The 25,591-nt window shown below is 43.8% G+C and overlaps 1 protein-coding gene across 1 annotated transcript in view; it reads right to left on the reverse strand.

Moving 5' to 3' along the window:
- The window catches only part of NAGA (alpha-N-acetylgalactosaminidase), a 48,615-nt gene extending 24,032 nt beyond the window's left edge, over positions 1–24,583 (reverse strand). Inside the window, exons 1-2 of the mRNA XM_040439257.1 lie at positions 24,474–24,583; positions 18,828–18,991 (exon numbers count right to left, since the gene is read on the reverse strand). Coding sequence (XP_040295191.1) covers positions 18,828–18,982 — 155 coding nt within the window. The 5' untranslated portion in view covers positions 18,983–18,991; positions 24,474–24,583. The remainder of the gene's footprint in view (positions 1–18,827; positions 18,992–24,473) is intronic.
- Between the last annotated feature and the right edge of the window lie 1,008 nt (positions 24,584–25,591).

Here is a 25,591-nt window from a genome sequence, read left to right on the forward strand (position 1 = left end):
CTAAGCCTTTTAGATTCCTGAATCATTATTCATAATCTTAATGGAAAAAAAAAATCAACTATCTAAAAACGCACAGACCTGATGGTTGGGTTCCTGTTTTTGCGTTACAGATTTTATGAAGATTTCTACCTATTTTATCAAGAATCTGATTTGGTGCTGGACATTTCTTTCCTTGTGACGAACTAAGCATGTGCAACCACCTCAGGAGGTGGACAGAGAAACTGGAAGTGGAACTGGGATGATTACATTCATCAGAAGAAGATTTTGGACTCCCTGCCAAAGGTTGGGTTGAAATCGTGTTAGGGCTGTTTCACACGAGCGGATGCCGTGCGTGACATTCGCTCCGTGAATGACAGCCAAGACCCGATGCAGACTGCAGAGGCATGAAGCATTAACATGATTGATAATGCTCCGTGCCTCTCTGTGACCTCTTTACTACGAAATCACAGTGACAACTTTATCTCACAGTGATTTTGTAGTAAAGAGATCACAGAGGCACGGAGCATTATCAATCATGTTAATGCTCCGTGCCGCTGCAGTCTGCATCGGGTCTTGGCTGTCATTCACGGAGCGGATGTCACGCACGGCATCCGCTCGTGTGAAACAGCCCTTAGCGAAAATTTTTGGGGGGTTTTGAAGACCACTCTATTTGATAACCTGTTCTGATTATTCTGGAGACCCAGGGATTTTGGGAAATAGATTCCCATTCCGCCAGGAAACTTGAGAGTCTTCCCCCCACTCCGGCATCATTGCTTGCCGGATGGTTTCTGGTGGGAAGAGGATTGACCTTTCCCTCTTCCCCCTTTGTGGTAACTCCAGCGCCCCGACTTCCCTTTCCCCCTGTAGCTTTTCTCTTGACCGGAGGAAGAGCAAAAGGGAAATCGGCGCCTGAAGGGACGATCCTCCGGAAACCCTTCCTTTTTGTCAGCGGCTTTTTCTAAAATTTTGTCCAGGACTAGGCCGAAAACATACTTCCTGGAAAAGGGTATTACTATTGATCAAAGTTTTAATTTTTAAGTCTTGTCCCCGGACCAGCACTTAATCCAAAGTGCCCATCTGGCCGAGTTGGAAAGCACCGCATCTCTGGCAGAGAAATCGGACCGACTCAGCCGAGGCGTCCGCCAGGAAGGCAGTAGCATATTTCAAGAGAGGAAGGGAATTGAGGATTTCTTCTCTAGACATTTTATTCTTTATATGATCCTCTAATTCTCCCAGCCAAAGAAACATGGATCTAGCGACGGAAGTAGCCGCAATGTTAGTATTAATATTAAACATAGCAGCCTCCCAAGATTTCCTGAGGAGGCCATCGGCTTTACGATCCATGTAATCCTTGAGCTGGGAGCCATCCTCAAATGGGAGGGATGTCTTTTTGTTCACCTTAGCAACCTGAACATTTTGGGAATCTCATTGAAGATCTTGGATTCTTCGAGATCAAATAGTAACCTGTTCTTAAAGGAAGTAGAGACTCCCAGTCGTCTTTCAGGGTCTGCCCATTCCTCCAAAACCATGTCCCTAGTGTTCTCGTTTATGGGAAACACACGTGTTTTTTTAACTCTTAACCCTCCAAACATTTCTTCCTGTATGGAGTGGGTGTGTTGTATTTCCTCCACACCCATTGTGGATCTGACTGCTCTGAGTAGGTCGGACATATCTTCCATAGAGAAATAGAATCTGCGGCCACTGTCCACAGAGTCCGAATCGGAGACTCGTTCCCCCTCTTCCCATGACTTGGACGAATGGACGCTCTCGTCCGCTATGGCCTCAGAGTCAGAAGAGGAAGGTGACCTAGCACGCTTCCTCTTGGCTTGCGGTAAATCAGAGGGATTAGTAGATAGGTGGGCCAGAGATGATCGAATTTCATCCTGCATCATAGATTTAAGTTCCGCTTTCAGAGAGGGTGCTTCGTCACGTACAATATTTGATATAAAACTTTTGCAAAGCTTCTTGTGATAATTGTCTGGAAGTTTGCCATTACAGGAGATACATCTGAAGGATCTCTTGACCATTTTTGAGTCTCCTTGAACACGGATGGCGGCAGCGGTGGTTCGGTCTCCTTAGGAGAGCGTGCGTCAGTCCCTGCGGGAGGGGAGGGGGACGCCATGGCAGGATGCCAGAGATTTTGTCAGGTAATAAAGAAATCATTGTAGTTCCTAGCTTCATCTCCCTGCATACAGGGAGACCTTTCTCTGCCCTGTCCTCTGTAGGGACCGGAAACACTGGTGTTGGTGGTGGGAGGGGGGTATTTAACCTTTCTCTGTTCCTGTCCCTACAGAGGTCAAGGGTCAATCTCCTTGCATGCCGTCGTGATGATGCTATGGAAAACAAAGGTACCATTGTAATAAGGGTCAAAGAGTCTATAACCTTATATGAGCGGTCTAAAACACTCAGATTAGGTGAAAGACTCCCTTTAAAGACTATGCACCTATGCCCATCTTTGCAAGCATTTTGATTGTTACAATGAATCTAAAATAACAAAATGAAGTAACTTTGCAAATAGTCTTGACTGAAAACATCCTTCTGTTGCCATTACACCTAGAGGCTCTGCTCTCTCTGCAACTGCCGCGCCCTCTGCACTTAGATTGAGAGGACCTGGAGTTATTATGTTTTTGCACCTGGCCGGTCAATAAAATTGGATAGGGTGCGGCAGTTGCAGAGAGAGCAGAGCCACTAGGGGTAACAGTAACGCCCCCATTGCTCCTAGCGGCTCATTTGAATATAATAAAACATAATTTTTCTCAAGGCACATATGAACATTGGACCAACACAGACTCCTTCAGCTGCCAAGTGCACACTTAGAAGATTTGTACCTATGAAACTGGCTAGCATGTTGACAGATGCACTTTAGTCAAGACCTTTTTTAGATGCACTGGAGCAGTAAAATGGTCATGAAGGTAGACATGGCCTTTAGGAGTCTGTCACCTCATACCTTCATGTAAATCCATGTAACATGGTAGATGTGCGCATTCAGCACATTCAAGAAATCCATCTGCCCAGCAATCTCCTACTAAGTGTTTGTCAAAGACGCTGCCGCGAGACTTCAGGGCCAGTGGTGACTATATCTTCACTGGCTGGCCCTGTCAGTCAAAGCAGAGGGGGCGCACCGAGGAAAGAAGATGAGCGAGGCTTTGGGTACAACAGCAACGCCCTGGTTGCGCCAAGAGGCTAATTAGCATATAATTACAGGGCTGATTTCTCCAAATTAGGGGAACAGGTCAAGATGGGAGCAAGAACATTAGAATGTGCTGCCAAATTTACATCTACCATGGCAGATGGATTCATATGACGGTATGAGGTCAAAGATTCCATTTATATTCCTTTACAACTAAGGCTAGTTTTACACTAGCGGCAGGGGACTCCAGAGGGCTGTTCCAGCGGGTGAACAGCCTGTCAGAGTCCCCTGCCGCTAATGTGAAAGTACCCTAAGGTTTCTGTTCTATAGGGGAAGCCTAGTAGACAGAGGTTACAGATGACATCTCTTAAAGGGGTCTTCTGGAGTTAAATATTGATGCCCTATGCTCACGACGATCAGTTGTTTGAAAGGCCACAGTACTGGCTGGGCAGTGCAGCCTCCTCGCAATGGTTAGCGCAGGTGCTTTGCAGTGCTAGGGTTCTAGGTTTGAATCCGACCAAGGACAACATCTGCATGGAGTTTATATGTTCTCCACGTGTTTGTGTGGGTTTCCTCCGGGTACTGCGGTTTCCTCGAACGCTCCAAAAACATACTGATAGGGACCTTAGATTGTGAGCCCCATTGGAGACACCAAGTGATGCTAAGGTCTGTAAGGCGCTGCGGAAATAGCAATGCTATATAAGTGTGTAAAATAAAGAAAAAAATTTAAAAACCCTATTCACTTAAATGGGACTGAGCTGCACAAAGGTCATGTGACCGACGAGAGTGACGTCACTGGCCAAAAAATAGACCATAGCGTTCAACTGAGAGCCACTGTTTTATTAAGGAGAGAGAAAAGCCAGCATGAACCCCCATGTGACTCTATATACACAGCATGTGGAAGACAACCAATATGGTACCACCTGATAGCACTAAGAAAACATTTGACACTAGCAAATAACATTCAGCAAATATGCTTAAAGGGAACCTGTCATCAACTTTATGGTGACCTCCCTGAAGGCAGCATAAATTAGTGACAGAAATGCCGATTTCAGCGGTGTGTCACTCATGAGCTAAAAGTAAGTGGTTGCTGAGAACCAGCATCATAATCATTGCAGCTCAGGCCTTGAAAAGACTCAAATCTACCTGAGAAGAGTCCTGGTTATCCATAATCTCCTGCTCTCTCACCCATCTGCTGATGATGGCAGTTCTCTCCTACACAGAAAGGGAGAAAACTAGGTAGAAGACGGTCAGTCATCAGCAGGTGGGCAGGAGAGCAGGAATTCATGAATAACCATGACGCTTCTCAGGTGTCCGGGACTCTTTTCCAGGCCCAGTCTGCAGCGATTGTGATGTTGGTTCTCGGCAACCACTTATTTTGAACTTTTAAATGACCGACCGCTGAAATCAACTCACCTGTCTCTACTTTATTCTGCCGTTAGTATGGGCAGCATAAAGTTGATGACAGGTTGCGTTTAATAACATGTTAATCGGTCTATGACAGTCAAGCTAACATACAGACCTTCTGTTGGTTATTCTCATTATCTTTCTGATACTTGCAGTCCATCTCTAACCGGCATCAAAAACAAACAATTTCTCAAACATACAGCGAAGGGAACCTGTCAGCAAGTCCATTCTGCCATGGCTGGGGCCATATTTAATAATAGGTTCCCTGATTCTACAGAAGAAATGTAGAGAGACCTGTCAAAGCTGAGGCGGGCAGAAAAAAGCAGCCCCTTGGACACATCACCCCGAGCCTGGAGCTAAAAATGGTTAAGGCCTCTTGCACACAAACTTTTTTTTCACTGTTTACGTTCCGTTTTTGCGTTCTGTATTTCCGTTCAAAGATAGAACATGTCCTATTATTGTCCGCATAACGGACAAGGATAGTATTGTTCTATCAGGGGCCAGCTGTACCGTTCGCAAAAATCGGAATGCACACGAACGTCATGCGTATTTTTTGCGGACTGCAAAATACTGAAAAAAAACATACGGTCGTGTGCAAGAGGCCTTACTGGTACTTTTATAATAGATGACCTATCAATATCTGATCGGTGGGGTCGGACACCCTGCACCCCCTCGATCTTCCGTTTTGCAGTAATTCCAGCAACAACCTCTAAAAGGCGCAACGCTGCAAAACCAGCATCATCAACTGCACAATGGCTGGAGCTGTGCAATTCTGGTACCAAAGCTACTGCAGAACTGCAAAGCAGTGGGGTTGCTCGGAGTTGGATATTGACGACCCATACCTAAGGCTAGTCCATCAATATAAAAGTCAACGGCTTTGAGGGGTTGTATGAGGGCTTGTTTTTTTTGTGGGACACGATGCCCTAATGGCACTATTGACGGTTGCATATAATGTGGTGTGAAGTGGGGGGAAAAAAAATACACCAATTCCAGAACAGTTTTTTGGGGTTTTGTTTTTACGGCGTTCCCTAGATCATAAAACTGACCAGTTACTTTCATTCTCCAGGTCAGCAAGAATCTGGCAATACCACAACTGTATATTTTTTTATTTCAAACAACGAATCGGCCATTTTTTCTGTAGGGGATAAAAAATAAATAATATTTTAACTAGCTGAAGGACCTGGCTTCTCACGGGTATATTTCATCTAGTTCACTTAATGTTTGTGTGTGTTGTTAAATGATATTGACAGTATCCCCCATAACAGCGAACTCCACAGCCCCTCCACCGCTTAACACCGACCCCCCCACACAGTGCCCAGCCTTCTTAAAATGGGACCTTCACAGCAGCCCGCCCCTTTAGCAGCGAGTTTCACGGCACCCCACTCCCTTGACAGTGACCTCCACAGCAGCTGCCCCTTTAATAGTGGCCCCTGCCCCCTTAACAGTGATTTTCACAGTGCCCTGCCCCTTTAAGGCTAGGGCTACATGACGACATGCTTTGCGCGACATTTTGTCGTACCAATGTCGTGCAATAAATTTTTATAATGATAGGCTATGGTGCCGCACTGTGACATGCTGCGATTACGACACGACAATCAAATAAAATCCATCTAAGATGGATGCATGAAGCAGTGTAGTTGTGCCCCGTGTGTCGTGCAGCCGTATCATAAAGCTGACCTATAGCAGTGAAGAAAAATGGCTGGGTTGTTATGGAAACCTGGAGTAAAACTGTGTGTATGTGGAGCCTCAGGGCCTGCGAGCTTCTATTGGCTGATAAGGGACATGTGACCGTGTGTATGGCAGTTGGGATATGAAGAGAAAGACTTGCAGGCTTGTATTGGCTAATGGAGGTAATTTTTGGGGAATATCTCAGGAATGGTAAGTTCTAGAGAGCTGTGACCCCCACAAGATTTCTTTCCAGGTAGCAAGGGGTATGTGCATACCAAGTTTCATTGAAATTAATAGTTGCGTTTGAGTGATCGTGGAACATACATACGTCCTTCTTACATATAGCATTTTTGCAATCTGGGACACCTATTTTTATTTTGCTATTTGAATTTTTTAATATTTTTTTAATTTAATTTAGAAAAACATTTTTTCTTACACTTATTTCCATAGGGAACTATAAATAGCAATCATTGGATTGCTTTCCTCATAGACTCCAATGCATTAGCATTAGAGTCTATGAGGATTTGACTGTATTTCCATGGAGCCCTGCTACCTGCAGGGGCGCCATAGAAATGACTTAGCAGCAGCCTCCTGTCACACAGGTGGGGGGAGCCAGAGCACACCCGTAAGTCCCCTTTCACACGAGCATGACGGATTAGGTCCGGATGCGTTCAGTGAAATTCGCACCATTTTACAAGCAAGTTCAGTCAGTTTTGTCTGCGATTGCGTTCAGCTCTTTCCGCATGGGCGAAATGCTTTTTCACGCGCGTGATAAAAAAACTCAAGGTTTATAAACAACATCTACTAGTGCCATCAGTGAAAAATGCATTGCATCCGCACTTGCTTCCGGATGCAATGCATTTTTCACTGAAGCTCCATTCATTTCTATGGTTGCGTGAAAAATGCAGAATATAGAACATGCTGCATTTTTCACGCAAAGCTGAACTGATGCGTGAAAAAAAAAAAAAAAACGCTCATGTACACAGACACATTGAATGAATGGGTCAGGATTCAATGCGGGTGCCATGCGTTCACGTCACGCATTGTACCCGCGCGAAAAACTCGCTCGTGTGAAAGGGGCCCAAGCACGCAGTTCCGGGTTTTCAGTATTCAGATGCCATGGTCAGGATTCATCTGAAGTGCTGGGAAAAGCCGGAGCACACCCGTAAGTGTATTTTTATTATAGGCCGCCCGTTGCAAATCTGCAAGACATGGCGCGGTCGTGTGAATGCACCCTTACTGTGAGAAAAAAAATGATTCCGTCAGCAGCTTTTTGTACAGACTGCTGAGGATTTAATAATCGTGCTTCACCACTTCTCTATATTTTCTTTTCCTATATAAACCCCCCCAAAAAAAAGGTTTCCCTAAATTGTGGTTAACCCCTTCTACCCCAAGCCAGTTTTCACCCTCCTGCCCAGGCCATTTTTTTTTGCAAATCACTTTATGTGGTAATAACTTTGGAACACTTACTTATCCAAGCCATTCTGAAATTGTTTTCTCATGACACATTGTACTTCATGTCAGTTAATATATTTCACCTTTATTTATGAAAATTAAAAATTGGGAAAAATTAGCTTTTTTTTTTTAAACAGAAAGTGATACCCAACATTCCCCATATGTCTGCTTTATGTAGGCATCATTTTGTAAATGTCATTTTATTTTTTTAGGACGTTAGAAGGCCTATAATTTTAGAATCAATTTTTAAAATTTTTAAGAAAATTACCAAAAACTCACTTTTTAAAGGACTAGTTCAGTTATGAAGTCACCCATAAATTACGCCATTTTAGAAACAACACCTCTCAAGTTATTTAAAACTGATTTTACAAACTTTGTTAACCCTTTAGAATAGATATTCCACATGAAGTAAAGGAAAATGGAGATGAAATTTCTAAATTTCACTTTTTTGGTAGATTTTCTATTTTAGTCCAATTTTTCCTGTAAAACATCAAGGGTTAACAGCCAAACAAAATTCTACATCTATTACCTTGATTCTGCAGTCTACAGAAACATCGCACATGTGGTGGTAAACTGTTGTAAGGGCGCACGGCAGGGCGCAGAAGAAAAGGCGCACCGTATGGTTTTTGGAAGGCAGATTTTGCTAGACTGTTTTTAAGACACCATGTCCCATGATGCACCCCTACAGTAGAAACTCCCAAAGTGCCCCCATTTTGGAAACTACGAGGTAAGCTGACAGTTTTATTGGTATTACTTCAAGGTATATGTGATTTTTTATCGCTCAATATTACGTTTTTTGTGAGGCAAGGTAACCAAAAAACTAGTTTTTTTACAATGTTCATCTAATAGGTTAGATCAAGTGCTATTTTTATAGAGTAGAGTCTACTTATTTTTGTTTGTTTCAGTTTCATATAATAAAAGCATTTTTTTTATGATGTTTTTGTGTCTCCATTTTCTGAATGTAGATATATATATATATATATATATATATATATATATATATATATATATATATATATATATATATACACAGTACAGACCAAAAGTTTGGACACCTTCTCATTCAAAGAGTTTTCTTTATTTTCATGACTATGAAGGCATCAAAACTATGAATTAACACATGTGGAATTATATACATAACAAAACAAGTGTGAAACAACTGAGAATATGTCATATTCTAGGTTCTTCAAAATGGCCACCTTTTGCTTTGATTACTGCTTTGCACACTCTTGGCATTCTCTTGATGAGCTTCAAGAGGTAGTCACCTGAAATGGTCTTCCAACAGTCTTGAAGGAGTTTCCAGAGATGCTTAGCACTTGTTGGCCCTTTTTCCTTCACTCTGCGGTCCAGCTCACCCCAAACCATCCCGATTGGGCTCAGGTCCAGTGACTGTGGAGGCCAGGTCATCTGGCGCAGCACCCCATCACTCTCCTTCATGGTCAAATAGCCCTTACTTTCAAAGTTTTCCCAATTTTTCGGCTGACTGACTGACCTTCATTTCTTAAAGTAATGATGGCCACTCGTTTTTTTTTACTTAGAATATGTATTATGGCAAGAAAAAAGCAGCTAACAGTCTATTCAGTAGGACTATCAGCTGTTTATCCACCTGACTTCTCCTCAACGCCACTGATGGTCCCAACCCCATCTATAAGACAAGAAATCCCACTTATTAAACCTGACAGGGCACACCTGTGAAGTGAAAACCATTTCAGGGGACTACCTCTTGAAGCTCATCAAGAGAATGCCAAGAGTGTGCAAAGCAGTAATCAAAGCAAAAGGTGGCTACTTTGAAGAACCTAGAATATGACATATTTTCAGTTGTTTCACACATGTTTGTTATGTATATAATTCCACATGTGTTAATTCATAGTTTTGATGCCTTCAGTGTGAATCTACAATTTTCAATAGTCATGAAAATAAAGAAAACTCTTTGAATCAGAAGGTGTGTCCAAACTTTTGGTCTGTACTGTTTTTAATATATATATATATATATATATATATATATATATATATATATATACACACATACACACACATACAGTAGACCAAAAGTTTGGACAAACCTTCTCATTCAAAGAGTTTTCTTTATTTTCATGACTATGAAAATGGTATATTCACACTGAAGGCATCAAAACTATGAATTAACACATGTGGAATTATATACATAACAAAAAAGTGTGAAACAACTGAAAATATGTCATATTCTAGGTCCTTCAAAGTAGCCACCTTTTGCTTTGAATACTGCTTTGCACACTCTTGGCATTCTCTTGATGAGCTTCAAGAGGTAGTCACCTGAAATGGTCTTCCAACAGTCTTGAAGGAGTTCCCAGAGATGCTTAGCACTTGTTGGCCCTTTTGCCTTCACTCTGCGGTCCAGCTCACCCCAAACCATCTCGATTGGGTTCAGGTCCGGTGACTGTGGAGGCCAGGTCATCTGGCGCAGCACCCCATCACTCTCCTTCATGGTCAAATAGCTCTTACACAGCCTGGAGGTGTGTTTGGGGTAATTGTACTGTTGAAAAATAAATGATGGTCCAACTAAACGCAAACCGGATGGAATAGCATGCCACTGCAAGATGCTGTGGTAGCCATGCTGGTTCAGTATGCCTTCAATTTTGAATAAATCCCCAACAGTGTCACCAGCAAAGCGCCCCCACACATCACACCTCCTCCTCCATGCTTCGCGGTGGGAACCAGGCATGTAGAGTCCATCTGTTCACCTTTTATGCATCGCACAAAGACACAGTGGTTGAAACCAAAGATCTCAAATTTGGACTCATCAGACCAAAGCACAGATTTCCACTGGTCTAATGTCCATTCCTTGTGTTCTTTAGCCCAAACAAGTCTCTTCTGCTTGTTGCCTGTCCTTAGCAGTGGTTTCCTAGCAGATATTCTACCATGAAGGCCTGATTCACACAGTCTCCTCTTAACAGTTGTTCTAGAGATGTGTCTGCTGCTAGAACTCTGTGTGGCATTGACCTGGTCTGTAATCTGAGCTGCTGTTAACCTGCGATTTCTGAGGCTGGCGACTCGGATGAACTTATCCTCCGCAGCAGAGGTGACTCTTGGTCTTCTTTTCCTGGGGCGGTCCGCATGTGAGCCAGTTTCTTTGTAGCGCTTGATGGTTTTTGTGACTGCACTTGGGGACACTTTCAAAGTTTTCCCAATTTTTCAGACTGACTGACCTTCATTTCTTAAAGTAATGATGGCCACTCGTTTTTCTTTACTTAGCTGCTTTTTTCTTGCCATAATACAAATTCTAACAGTCTATTCAGTAGGACTATCAGCTGTGTATCCACCTGACTTCTCCACAACGCAACTGATAGTCCAAACCCCATTTATAAGGCAAGAAATCCCACTTATTAAACCTGGCAGGGCACACCTGTGAAGTGAAAACCATTTCAGGTGACTACCTCTTGAAGCTCAACAAGAGAATGCCAAGAGTGTGCAAAGCAGTAATCAAAGCAAAAGGTGGCTACTTTGAAGAACCTAGAACATGCACTGTGCCATGCCATGCAGGGAGATACAGGACCCTCTTTCTCATGATCAGTGGGGGTCAAAGTAGTAGGTCCCCTCACTGATGAGACACTTATTCCGTATTCTAACCCCCCAGAACAGCCTTATGTCTCGAAATATTAACAAGAGGAGAGAAAAGCGCTAGATGGGAGTCATACCAGGACACCAGCATGAACCCCCATGTGACTCTATATACACAGCATGTGGAAGACAACCAATATGGTACCACCTGATAGCACTAAGAAAACATGTGACACTAGCAAATAATATTCAGCAAATATGCTTAGAGGGAAACTGTCATCAACTTTATGGTGATCTCACTGAGGGCAGCATAAATTAGTGACAGAAATGCTGATTTCAGCGGTGTGTCACTCATGAGCTAAAAGTAAGTGGTTGCTGAGAACCAGCATCATAATCATTGCAGCCCAGGCCTTGAGAAGAGTCAAATCTACCTGAGAAAAGTCCTGGTTATCCATAATCTCCTGCTCTCTCTCGCCCATCTGCTGATGATTGGCAGTTCTCTCCTAGAGAGAGAGGGAGAAAACTAGGTAGAAGACGGTCAGTCATCAGCAGGTGGGCGGGAGAGCAGGAAGTCATGAATAAGGGCAGATTATTCGCACCCACACATATTCATGAGGCAGAGCTCGGTCATTGTTGTTACACACCCCCACAGCTTTGCTGCAGCACGTAAACAAAGCACGAATAACAGAACTATGCAAAGGTGTAAGTGTGGGTTTTTCTCTTAAGAAAATCAAGCTTAACTAATGTATATGTATGTCCTGATCAGTTTTATAAAAAAAAAAAAAATTGTTTCCATAACTCGGATAACCCCAGAAATAAGATAATAATGCACTTAGTAAAGTAGATGCAAGCACTATATATGGACAAAGTCCTCACTCTGATATGATAATATCTGAGACACTTAGGCCTCTTTCACACTTGCGTTGTTGGGATCCGGCGTGCACTTCCGTTGCCGGAGGTGCCCGCCGGATCCGGAAAAACGCAAGTGTACTGAAAGCATTTGAAGACGGAGCTGTCTTCAAAATGCTTTCAGTGTTACTATGGCACCCAGGATGCTATTAAAGTCCTGGTTGCCATAGTAGGAGCGGGGAGCGGGGGAGCGGTATACTTACAGTCCGTGCGGCTCCCGGGGCGCTCCAGAATGACGTCAGAGCGCCCCATGCGCATGGATGACGTGATCCATGTGATCACGTGATCCATGCGCTTGGGGCGCCCTGACGTCACTCTGGAGCGCCCGGGGAGCCGCACGGACGGTAAGTATACCGCTCCCCCGCTCCCCGCTACACTTTACCATGGCTGCCAGGACTTTAGCGTCCCGGCAGCCATGGTAACCACTCTGAAAAAGCTAAATGTTGGGTCCGGCAATGCGCCGAAACGACGTTTAGCTTAAGGTCGGATCCGGATCAATGCCTTTCAATGGGCATTAATCCCGATCCGGCCTTGCGGCAAGTCTTCAGGATTTTTGGCCGGAGCAAAAAGCGCAGCATGCTGCGGTATTTTCTCCGGCCAAAAAACGTTCCGTTCCGGAACTGAAGACATCCTGATGCATCCTGAACGGATTTCTCTCCATTCAGAATGCATTAGGATAAAACTGATCAGGATTCTTCCGGCATAGAGCCCCGACGACGGAACTCTATGCCGGAAGAAAAGAATGCAGGTGTGAAAGGGCCCTAAGTCGATATTGACTAAGTGTCTCAGATATTATCATATCAGAGTGAGGACTTTGTCCATATATAATGCTTGCATCTACTTTACTAAGTGCATTATTATCTTATTTCTGTGGTCTTCAATAATATGGCCAGGGACATCCGCACATTTGTATATCATATCGTGCAGGATGTTTTTATCTTAGTTTTTTCTGTGGATTTTTTTTTTACTCGGATAACCCCTTTGATAACATGTTAAACCGTCTATAATGGTCACGCTAACGTACAGACCTTCTGTTGGTTATTCTCATTATCTTTCTGATACTTGTAGTCCATCTCTAACTGTCATCAAAAACAAACTATTCCTTAAAAGATAACTGTCTTTTTTTTTTTGGGAGTATTGGATTGTGGTGATTAAGATCTCCTCGGTGGCCCTATTTCAACTTTTCACTGTGTATTCAATTACCCCTTAATTCCACATTTTTGTTCCCTGTACTGCCTACTTTTACCTGTGCTTAAAATAGGGTTGCTAGGCATGGTCCGTCTATGTCTTGAAGGAGGGAGGACGCAGAAGCAGGCTGCGTGCAGGGTCACATTACTGACATCCAGGGACTGTAAGTAAATGATTAAAGCCAGGTCCTCCCCAGCAGCTGATAACAGTGCCTGGGCTGTGTGCACTTCTCCCTGTCCCTGCGCTTGGCAGACGCTCCCTCACTCAGCAGAGCTGGAGAATGCAGAGCTGAAGCAGCGCAGACCAGGGAAGGGAGATCTGCCGTCTGCTCAGTGTATAAATGAAAGCAACATGTGGTAAGAGGACCCCTCTGTGCTGCAGGAGATTAACCCTTTAGGGGGAGGGCTCTGGTTACTGACACTTTTGGGGGGCTATTGTTACTGCCTAGTGAGGGCAGGCGGGATTAGCCTCAGGGTGAGGGCAGTGGCGGACAACTTTACTGAAAAGTGAAATTGCAGTTTTATGCAGACTGGTTGCTAAGGGCTGAATCTTATTAAATATGGGGTAAGTCAGTCTAATAGTAACTGATTCTGGAATATCATGTTATTAGTAACTACATATATGAAAATTGAAATTAGGGTCTAAATGTGACAGTTATCCTTTAATCATCATACAGCTAAGGGAACCTGTCAGCAAGTCTATTCTGCCATGGCTGGGCCCAGCATGATTTAATGACAGGATCCCTGATTCTACAGAAAAAAGGTAGAGAGACCTGTCAAAGCTGAGGCGGGCAGAAAAGAGCAGCCCCTTGGACACGTCACCCCGATTCGGGAACTAGAAGTGGTTTTCTGGTACTTTTATATCGATGACCTATCGATATCTGATCGGTGGGGTCAGACACCCTGAACCCCCTTGATCTGCTGTTTTGCAGTACTTTCAGCCACAACCTCTAAAGGCGCAACGCTGCAAACCCAGCATCATCCACTAGGCGCTGTCACTATGCAATGTGCAGTCAGGCTTGTGGCCAAATATGTCCAAATACACAAGGAGCTCCACTCCTCCGTAATCACAGCACAGCAAAGTGTATATCCAGGACAATCACAAGGTAAAGGCCATGTACACTTTTGGGGCAATTTTTTAAAATTATTGCATTGTACTTATTTTGAGCTAAAAATCATTTTCAAATTGGTCTTTATTAAAAATATGAAATCCTTTTTTTGTGTACAAAGCTGAGATGCTGTAGTAGCAGCCTGTGGATTTTCTCTCTTTTCTGCGAGTTGTGGAACTGACGGCAACTTATCTCTGACCTTATAAACACTCATTATAGCTCAGTTCCTATCTTACTGATAAGAATGTGGCTTAAAGAAGTGTTTATGACCTCTCAGTAGTTTAGAGATAAGGTTTATTAGATGACCAACACAAAGTGAAATTACCTGTCACACTGTTAGAAAAAACTGTTAACCCTTTGTGACAGAATGGCTCAATATTTTTAATAAAGGCCAATTGAAAATTCGATTTTTAGGCAAAAATGAGTAAAATGCTATCAAAAACAAAAATTGCCTCAGAAGGTGTACATAGCCTTTAAATCTATTTTCTTCTTTTATTAGACATACCAAACTTCTCATAAATATATTGCATAGCTTCCCATATGAAATGTGTAAAAAATAAAATAAAATAATCAGTGTATGAGTAGTAAAGTGTTTTGTGCCTATTTTAGACCTTTTTTTAGGCGCATTTACTAATGAAGTGCGTCTGGAGGCATTTGCACCTCGTTCGACAATTTTCAGTAGACTGATTGATTTTTTTTTCTACGCATGAATTAGTGCTCAAACATTCTAATTTTTACTCAGCTCCAGGGTTGGCGTCATTCTATTCGTCTGCTTTGTGTGGGGCCGTGCAATTTCGCGCCTTCTGGTAGACGTGCGCCTTTTAACAAACACAATGCAAGTGTACATGGCTGCGGCTTTTGATATCTAATATGCGACTTTTTGCTGCACTTTTGCACCTAATTTGTAAGCTGACCAACAAGTAGTCTGATTCACCTGTCCCCTGACAAATACTCCTCGCCTCATTCATCATCTTCTGTGCGAGTCTTGCGCCAATCTAACCGCACTCTAAAACACAAATGAGCATGAAATATAACGCCCCATGTGTTCTGCAACAATTCATCCTATTCAGGATCGCTTGCGTTTTCTCAGATAATACTCAAAACAATAATATACATATAAAAAACACACAATGACACATGAGTTAATCTTTGACTAATTAGTTATAAAAACACACTGAAATTACAAAGTTCATTCAGGTCCTTTGGACTCAGCTTCTCAAGACGGCCGGTTCCAATACACCGACCTCTGCAGCAGCCTCTTAGAATTAACTCCTTCATTACTCTCTACATATTAAAGTATCTGCCATCTCAATACCCTGACATTATAGTGCAGCTCCAAAAAATGTCTAACGAGGCTGGTTTCACCATATTTCTCAGCATGTTCCAAAAGATCTTCTTTTCTCTTTTTATGCTTATATAACCTAATAGAGGATTTATGTTCATATTACTCTTATCTTCATAGACCTTGATGTTTGCCCGATGTAACAAAGACCACAAAGGCATGTTACCAAATAAAAAAAAATAAAAAAAGACTAATCTTGCATCTCAAGGGCAAAAATGTTATAAACATATTTTCTTACCACTCATAGGATGGTGCACAATGGTCTTCTTTTATGACAGAGTTACAATGTTAACTATTAAAGGGGTTCTCTGCTTTTGTTTTATTGATGACCTATCCTCAGGATAGGTCATCAATATCAGATCGCCGGGCGTTTGATTGCCTGCACTCTCAGCGATCAGCTGTTTGAAGGGAACGCAGTTCCACCATCCAAATCACTTCAATCGGACGGCTCCCTCCTCGACAAAGGGGGGGGGGGGGTTGCCCCCGAAACATTGCGTGGAGGGTGAGTTATGCTGCCCTGATGCTGGACGCCAGGTGGGTATGCATGAGGAATGCATGAAAGGACGAATTGTGACAGAACACCTGGACTCAGGTTTTTAGATATTTCATATGAGAAGCTATGCAAGATATTTATGAGAAGTTTGGTATGTTTAATGAAAGAAGAAATAAGTATTACACTCATCGGTAATCCGGTTTCCTGGAAGTTTCGATGATAGCACATCCCGAGTCTGACTTTCCTCTGATAGGACAGGAAAAACACAGAGGTTTAAATTCCCTCTCCTTCCCTTCACCACCAGTGTATTTTCAACAGACACCAGGATAAAGAGGTAAATTTACATAGAAATAAATAAATGAAAAAAAAAGGGTGGGACATATGTGCTGTCATGGAGACTTCCAGGAAACCGAATTACCGGGGAGTGTAATACTCATTTCCCCAGTTGTCTCCATGACAGCACATCCTGAGAATTAAAGGGTTTCTGTCACCCCACAAAACTAATTTTTTTTTTTTTGGATAGTTAGATTCCTCATAGCGCGATATAGGAGAATATAATAGTCTTACTTACTTTCATGCGGCCGATTCTTTATAAAACAAAGTTTTATAATATGCAAATCAGGGCTCTACCAGCAAGTAGGGAGTCTCCTTGCTGGTAGCTGCTGCAGAAATCCGCCCCCTCGCCGTGTTGATTGACAGGGCCAGCCGTGATCTCCTCCTCCGGCCGGCCCTGTCAGTATTTCAAAAATCGCGCGCCTCTGGTCATTCGGCGCAGGCGCTCTGAGATGAGGAGGCTCGTCTCCTCAGCACTCCCTCAGTGCGCCTGCGCCGATGACATCCCCGAAAGAGAAGACGTCATCGGCGCAGGCGCACTGAGGGAGTGCTGAGGAGACGAGCCTCCTCATCTCAGAGCGCCTGTGCCGAATGACCAGAGGCGCGCGATTTTTGAATTACTGACAGGGCCGGCCGGAGGAGGAGATCACGGCTGGCCCTGTCAATCAACACGGCGAGGGGGCGGTTTTCTGCTGCGGCTACCAGCAAGTAGATGCCCTACTTGCTGGTAGAGCCCTCATTTACATATTATAAAACTTCGTTTTATAAAGAATCGGCCGCATGAAAGTAAGTAAGACTATTATATTCTCCTATATCGCGCTATGAGGAATCTAACTATCCAAAAAAAAAAAAAAAGAGTTTTGTGGGGTGACAGAAACCCTTTAACAACGGGACTACAGTACATAGGACTTTGCGTCCAAAGGCCATATCCTCATTTGCAAATACATCTAACTTGTAGTGCTTTGTGGAAGTATGGGTCCTCTTCCAGGTAGCGGCCCTACAAATTTGTTCTAAGGATGCCGAAGATCTTTGCGCCCAGGAGGTTGCCACAGCCTTGGTAGAATGAGCTCTAAGAGAAGTAGGGGCCTCCTTTTCTACTGCATTATATGCTTCAGTAATAGCTGTTCTTATTCAGCGGGAAAATGAACTTTTTGCTGCTCTTTTTCCCTTATTTGGCCCACAAAAATTGAACAAAAAGATTGTTATCTATTCTTTCAAACTTCCTTCCCTGGCAGGACAGGAAAAACACTGGTGGTGGAGGGAAGGCGAGGGAATTTAAACCTCTGTGTTTTTCCTGTCATATCAGAGGAAGTCAGTCTCAGGATGTGCTGTCATGGAGACAACTGGGGAAATGAGATTTAGGGCTTATGCACCCGACCGTATTTTGTGGTCCACAAAAAATACGGATGACGCCCATGTGAATTCCATATTTTGCGGAACGGAACAGCTGGCTCCTAATGGAACAGTACTATCCTTGTCCGTAATGCGGACAATAATAAGACATGTTCTATTTTTTTGCGGAACGGAAATATGGACATACGGAAACGGAATGCACACGGAGTACCTTCCGTTTTTTTTTTGTGGAACCAATCAAATTAATGGTTTCGGATAAAAAGGAAAGAAAATACGTTCGTGTGCAAGAGGCCTTAGGGTACTTTCACATGTGCGTCAGAGGATTCCGGCAGGCAGTTCCGTCGCCTCTGGACCCAAAGGATGCATTTGTGAGACGGATCCATCTCACAAATGCATTGCAATACCGGATCAGTCTTTCCGGTTGTCACCCGGAAAAAACGGTTCCGGTATTTATTTTTCACAGATTTAATGGTTTACGCATGCGCAGATGGAAAGAACGGATCCGTTTTGCCGGAACACTTGGGGCTGGATCCGACATTAATGCGTTTCAATGGAAATTAATGCATGTGTTCAGGATTTTGGGCCGGAGAGAAAACTGCAGCATGCTGCAGTATTTTCTCCGGCCAAAAAACGTAAGAGGGACTGAACTGATGCATCCTGAACGGATTGCTCTCCATTCAGAATGCATTAGGATAAAACTGATCAGTTTTCTTTCCGGTATTGAGCCCCTAGGACGGAACTCTATACCGGAAAACAAAAACGCTAGTGTGAAAGTACCCTTAGATTGTGATTGTCCTGGATATACCCTTCGCTGTGATGTGATCTAGATCTGCAGTCAGGTACTTGCTGGCAGGTTCCCTCTGATAATACAGTAGCTGCAATAAAGCAAAAATGTAAATCACATGCTCCTCACAATAAGACTTACCCTATACAATTTTCTGGGTCAGTTTTACAATCAATGTTGCATCTGTAGCGCTCCCAAGTCATCCAGCCCATGGGAGGTGTCCTGACCAATCCATTGTCCAAGGATGAGCAGATCGTTGACAGGGCAAGGACTATGCCCACAGACACCAGGTGCATTTTGCCTACCTTTAAAAGTGAGAAAATGATTATAAAGTCATGATGTATTTTATATCATATTGTCTACAAGATCAAAACTACTTTAGCTGTCCAGAATTCTTGATGTGCGTCTTTAGGCTCTATTCACATCTGCATGGTGGCTTCCATTTATTACACAGTGCTCTGCCAGATTGACCGACAGACCCTTCATGACTAAGGTTGGCAAGTTGATCAAAATGGATGATTTCAACCAAAACAAATGGTCATTGGTTGAAATTTAACAAGGAATGATCATTTTAGGCTTCCTTTACATCGACGTTCTCCTAAAGTACCACTCCCACTAAAAATGTTATTCTCTGACCTGTTAGAAAGGTACACAATATAAACTGTAGCGAACAGAATCTTTCTAGCGACTGTAGTTGTGAGTTATAACCTCCCTTCTGATCCCCAGCTGTGTCAGAAGTGAGGGGATAAAGCGACTGTAGTTGTGAGTTATAAGTAACCTCCCTTCTGATCCCCAGCTGTGTCAGAAGTGAGGGGATAAAGCGACTGTAGTTGTGAGTTATAACCTCCCTTCTGATCCCCAGCTGTGTCAGAAGTGAGGGGATAAAGCGACTGTAGTTGTGAGTTATAACCTCCCTTCTGATCCCCAGCTGTGTCAGAAGTGAGGGGATAAAGCGACTGTAGTTGTGAGTTATAAGTAACCTCCCTTCTGATCCCCAGCTGTGTCAGAAGTGAGGGGATAAAGCGACTGTAGTTGTGAGTTATAAGTAACCTCCCTTCTGATCCCCAGCTGTGTCAGAAGTGAGGGGATAAAGCGACTGTAGTTGTGAGTTATAAGTAACCTCCCTTCTGATCCCCAGCTGTGTCAGAAGTGAGGGGATAAAGCGACTGTAGTTGTGAGTTATAAGTAACCTCCCTTCTGATCCCCAGCTGTGTCAGAAGTGAGGGGATAAAGCGACTGTAGTTGTGAGTTATAAGTAACCTCCCTTCTGATCCCCAGCTGTGTCAGAAGTGAGGGGATAAAGCGACTGTAGTTGTGAGTTATAAGTAACCTCCCTTCTGATCCCCAGCTGTGTCAGAAGTGAGGGGATAAAGCGACTGTAGTTGTGAGTTATAACCTCCCTTCTGATCCCCAGCTGTGTCAGAAGTGAGGGGATAACTCACAAATACGGATCTCTGGATCCGGCATTGCTACATGTTACCGCAATGCCCACTGGACTCATTGACTATAATGGGGTCCAGCAGAGATCTCGCCACCACCTGGCAAATATGTCAGGATTCGGCTGGACAAAAACTGCTGCAGCATGGCCTCTCTCCATTCACCGCTATGGGAGCTCTAAGAATAACTGAGAGCTGCCTATTTCCAGCAGTGTTGTTTTTTCTGCCAAACATGGAGGTATCTGCAATCAATGCAAGTCAATCGCGACAAATATTGCATAGCAATTTTCAGCACTTCAATCTGTTTAGAACAATAGGCTTCTCACTATATCAAATATCCTCCAGGCTTAGTAAAATTTAGCGCTATGGCCGTTTGTAGAAAAGCCTGATTTACAGGTTTTTCATGGAGAATTAGGCGATTAGTGGTGACATCGCTATTTACTAATACAGCTGCTAAAACAGTCACGAGATGAATGATGACATGTTCCTGACTTGTCGGATGTTGACTGAGCTCTGTCCGGCTGTGCACAAGGTGCGGCACGTGGAAATCTGCTTTACCTTTTGAATAATAGCGATGTAGTTAAATTAAATTTATCATCTCTGTAGCTTGGATTTATGCTGTTTTCGCTTATTTTTCAGTTGCTCTTTACTTTTTGTACAAAAAGAAAAAATAACAAATTGCTGATAAAGGGAATCTGTCACCCCCCATTTTGGACTATTATCTACAGTATTTTCCTACTACCCCCAGCTCTCAAAGCTTCTCTGAAATACACAGTAAGGACTGCTGCGCTGTTCTAACATAATGGAGAGGACTCGTGCACAGCAGTCCTGACAATGCATTTCAATGCACCTCTGAGCGCTGACTGGATGAACGGGGGGGCAGTAGGAAAATAAAGAATAGTGATCTGGACTCATGTATTACTGTAGACAAGGCTTCCTGCAGCGCTTGTTTAAAGAAGTTGTCTGGGTTCAGAGCTGAACGCGGACATATCTCCATCTTCTCCCCTCTGTCCGTCCCCCCCCCCCCCCCGATATGAGCATCAGAGCATTTCATGCTTTGATGCCCTCCCTTGCCCTGCGCTGAATCGGGCAAGACAAAGGCATTTTTTGAGATTCGGTGACATACTGGGCTCTCCATCGGGACTGCTAGGCAGAGGCTTCCTGCCTGTAAAACGGCTAGGGCAGCACTAAAGCCCGCCAATCAGAGTCGGGAACACTGGGGCAGAAGCTTCCACCTTGCAGTGTGCCAATATAAAAAAAAAATATAAAAAAAAAAAAACCTTGCCCGGGGCGGAGGGGTGAAGAGGGGGATATGTCCGGGTTCAGCTCTGAACCAGGACAACACCTTTAAGGCTTTGCGCAAACAGCTGTATTATGGCTGGCATTGCAGTGCATGGTGCTTCTACTCTACCTCCGTATACTGTATGTGAGACTGATAGAGACAGCAAAACTCTATACTCGACAGTGTCATAGACCGTAAATGTAGCGCTGGTCATGCATGTGTACTACTTTCCCACAGGGGACTCCGAGAACCTTAGGCTAGGGCTACACAATGACATTAGCTGCAGTAATGTTGCGCAAACTTTTCTATAATGATAGTCAATGGTGTCACATAACATTGCGACATGCAGCGAATGCGATGCGAGAGTTGCACAAAAATCTATCCAAGTTGGAGTTTTCTGTGACTTTTTGCATCGCAGTATGTCAAATGTTGCAGATAAATATCGTCGTGTAGCCGTACCCTTATACTCATGATAGGTAGGGACCACCAGGCATCACATATTTATCACCTATCCAGGGGATTGTCAATAAATGTTATTCATGGTCAACACTTAAGGCTGGGGCTACAAGGTAAAGTGTCACAGGACATAAAATTCACACAACATTGGATCTAATGATCATGAATGATGTCACGACTGCAACACGCCTGTAACTTGGCTGCCTGTTTACAGACAAACCACAGCTCTAAAATAATTGCGTGTAGGGATGAGCGAACTTCTGCGTACAAGGTTCGGGTTATCTAAGAATTCCGTTATGGATTCTACTGCAACGGACTATAAATTATAGTCCGTGGTAGCGGAATCCATAACGGAATTCTTAGATATCCCGAACCTTGTACACCGAACTTGAAAAGACAAAGTTCGCTCATCCTTAGGGCTCATGCACACGACCATATGCCCTCCGAGAAATACGGTCCGTGAGCGGGCCATATGTCCCGGAGCGGCATATATCGTGTACACAGGAGTGCACAGCATCATAGGTTACTACGATGCTGTGCGCATCAGGCCGCCCGTGGGGCTCTTGTCACTTTGCAGGACAATAGTCCCACACGCGGCCCGATGCGCACAGCATCGTAGTAACCTATGATGCTGTGCACTCCTGTGTACACGATATATGCCGCTCCGGGACATATGGCCCGCTCACGGACCGTATTTCTCGGAGGGCATACGGTCGCGTGCATGAGCCCTCAGTTGCACAACAGCAAGCTGCAGACAAACCACACACATTTTTTTTGTTGTCACTGTGAAGCCCCAGCCTAAATAAAATAAAAAAATACATAAAAAACAAACAGTAATAGAAGCAATGTTTCAAAATTACTCAAGATTCTCTAGTAATAACAAGAACAAACAAGCACCGACCATAAATTAGCAACTAATACAAAATTAACAGCATGAAAAAAATGGGTTCATAGGAGATAAAAGATGGACGGGATAATCCAACTCACTTTCTAAAAAGAAGCACAAACATTCCCAAATTCTTTCCCTAGAACATTGAAAAAGTACACGCAGTACATTTTAAAGGGGTTATCCAGTAATGAATAATGATGACCTATCCTCAGGATAGGTCATCCTTATCAGTTCGGCGGGCTCCAAGTCCCGGTACCCCCACCAATCAGCTGTTACTGGGAACCAGTGCACTTCCGTGAGCTCTGGTGAATGCAATGGGCTCCCGGCAGCTCTCCAAGCACAGCGCCCTACATTATACAGAGACTGTGCTTGGTATTGCAGCTCAACCCTATTCACTTCAATGGGGCTAAGCTGAAATTTGTCCACGTAACCGATGTACGGTGACATCACATGGCCTGGGAAGAAGCTGCTGCATTCTCTTCTAACAACTGACTGGTGGGGGTCCTGGGAGGACCAGAGGATAGGCCATCAATATTAAAGGGGTTGTCCGGGCTTTTACTAATGATGATCTACCCTCAGTATAGGTCATCAATATCAGATCCGCAGGCGTCCAACACCAGGCACCCCCGCCGATCTGCTGTATGAGGAGATGGCTCGCATTGTGCGCATGTGCCGTCTATAACAAAGCAGCGGTGAACAGGAAGAAAGAAGTGAGACTCCTCATACAGCTGATCAGATAGGTCATCAATAGTAAAATAGTAACAACTCCTTTAATTACTGGATAATCCCTTTAATCAAACTCCCAATGATGATGGGGGGGGGGGGGCTGCTGGTGCCCACTACAGGAGAAATGTAGTATTACACGGGGCCCATTTAAATAGCTGGAGTGACTTTTCCAGCAGCTCACTTTTCATAGAAAGGACTCCTTCTCTAGTGTTTATTAAACGGGGCTACCCCCTTTAAGGTATGTTCCTACATCAGGGGCCAGCAATCTTCGGCACTCCAGCTGTTGACATCCTACAGATTTAAAATCGGCAGGCCAAGTTAGAAGCAGATTCTGGTGCAGACACTCTCCGCAGCGCGTGGATGAGATCTTCGCTGCTACTGTACAACCCTACAGATTTGCATCTGCAATGTTTACAAGTGAGAACATAGATGCATCTGTATGCAAGTAAAGATGGCTAATGTAGCACATATCATCTGGATTCGGATTTGGTCTCCAAATGCTCATCACTCTATGCATACTGTATAGTATTCAAATATACATACACATATCCGGCTATACGGATGTGAAATAAATGCAACCACAGTCCCCCAAATCAGTGCACTGCAGTACAAAATACGGTATATTATATGTGCTCAGCCACATAAGCATATAAAGCCATGTTCACTACGGCGTCCGAGGGTCTGTTAGAACTGCTGGGCAAAGCAACCCGGATCTCGTTATAGTCAATGGGGTCCATCAGTCTGACAGAAACAACGCTTACGCTTTCATTACTTCCATTGTTCTGCAACCAATGGAAATAAAAAGCGTCAATGTGAACATAGCCTAAGGGCTGTGTCCTGCATAATAACCACATAGCATTGCTTTACTTTTTTATTACATTTTGAATGGTACAATACCTGCCTGTTATGCATAACTAATCATTCTCAGTCCACACATCACAGAATGCGTAGAATAATAAATGCAAAGCCTAATACAGGTGTATGGCACCAAGACCTACCTGTGTCCAGTGCTCTGCGCTGCTCCTGCAAGTCCAAGAGATGCAAACAATTAGCAGGAAGTAGGAACTGATCACAAGACTGCTGGCCACTTCCTAGTCACACATGTCCTGCCTGATATCAAACTGTGGATCATTAGCGCCATCTGCTGTACATCTCATGTCATGACTTCAGTTCTTATTACAGTTCATTCCGCATCTTTTGCGGCCCCAGGTCTATTCACACGTCCGTAAGTGTTTTGCGGATCCGCAAAACATGGACACTGGCAATGTGCATTCCGCAATTTGCGGACCGCACATCGCTGGCACTATAGAATATGCCTATTCTTGTCCACAATTGCGGACAAGAATAGGACATGTTCTATTTTTCTCGGAAACGGAATTGCGGACAAGAACAGGTATATTCTAATAGTGCCGGCAATGTGTGCTCCGCAAAATGTGGAACGCACATTGCCGCTGTCCGTGTTTTTAGCGGATCCGCAAAACACGTTGCGGACGGGTGAATGGAGGCTTATAGAAAATGCCTAATCTTGTCCGCAATTGCGGACAAGAATAGGACATGTTCTATTTTTTTGCGGAAACGGAAGCACGGATGCGGAAGTGCGGATCCGCAATTGCGGATGCGGATCCGCAAATGCGGACAGCACATTCCGGCCCCATTGAAAAAAAATTGCGGAACGGATGTGGACCCATTTTGCAGACGTGTGAATAATGGACCCTTTAAGTGAATGGATCCGCATCCAAGCCGCATTTTTTGCGGACCAAAACAACGAATAGGACATGCTCTATTTTTTTTTTGCTGGGCTGCGAAATGGAAGTACGGATGCAGACAGCACACGGTGTGCTGTCCGCATCTTTTGTGACGGATGCAGAGCCATGAATACAGTTGTGTGAATGGACCCGTAAAGACTGGGTTGGGGGGGCAGATTTACTAAGGGTAGTTCACACTTCAGTGTTTCCATCAGTGATCAGGTGCGGGTCAAAAACACAGAACAGATGCAACTCTTTCCATTATAACTTATGGGGGTCATTTATCAAAGACTTTTTTTTATACTGGTCTTTGATAACTCCTGCTTTGCCAGTCGTAAATGTTAGTGAATTTGCAGGGACCGCTGTCCTGG

The sequence above is a fragment of the Bufo bufo genome, chromosome 7 (genome assembly GCF_905171765.1).
Source record: "Bufo bufo chromosome 7, aBufBuf1.1, whole genome shotgun sequence".
In the NCBI taxonomy this organism is placed as follows: Eukaryota; Metazoa; Chordata; class Amphibia; order Anura; family Bufonidae; genus Bufo; species Bufo bufo.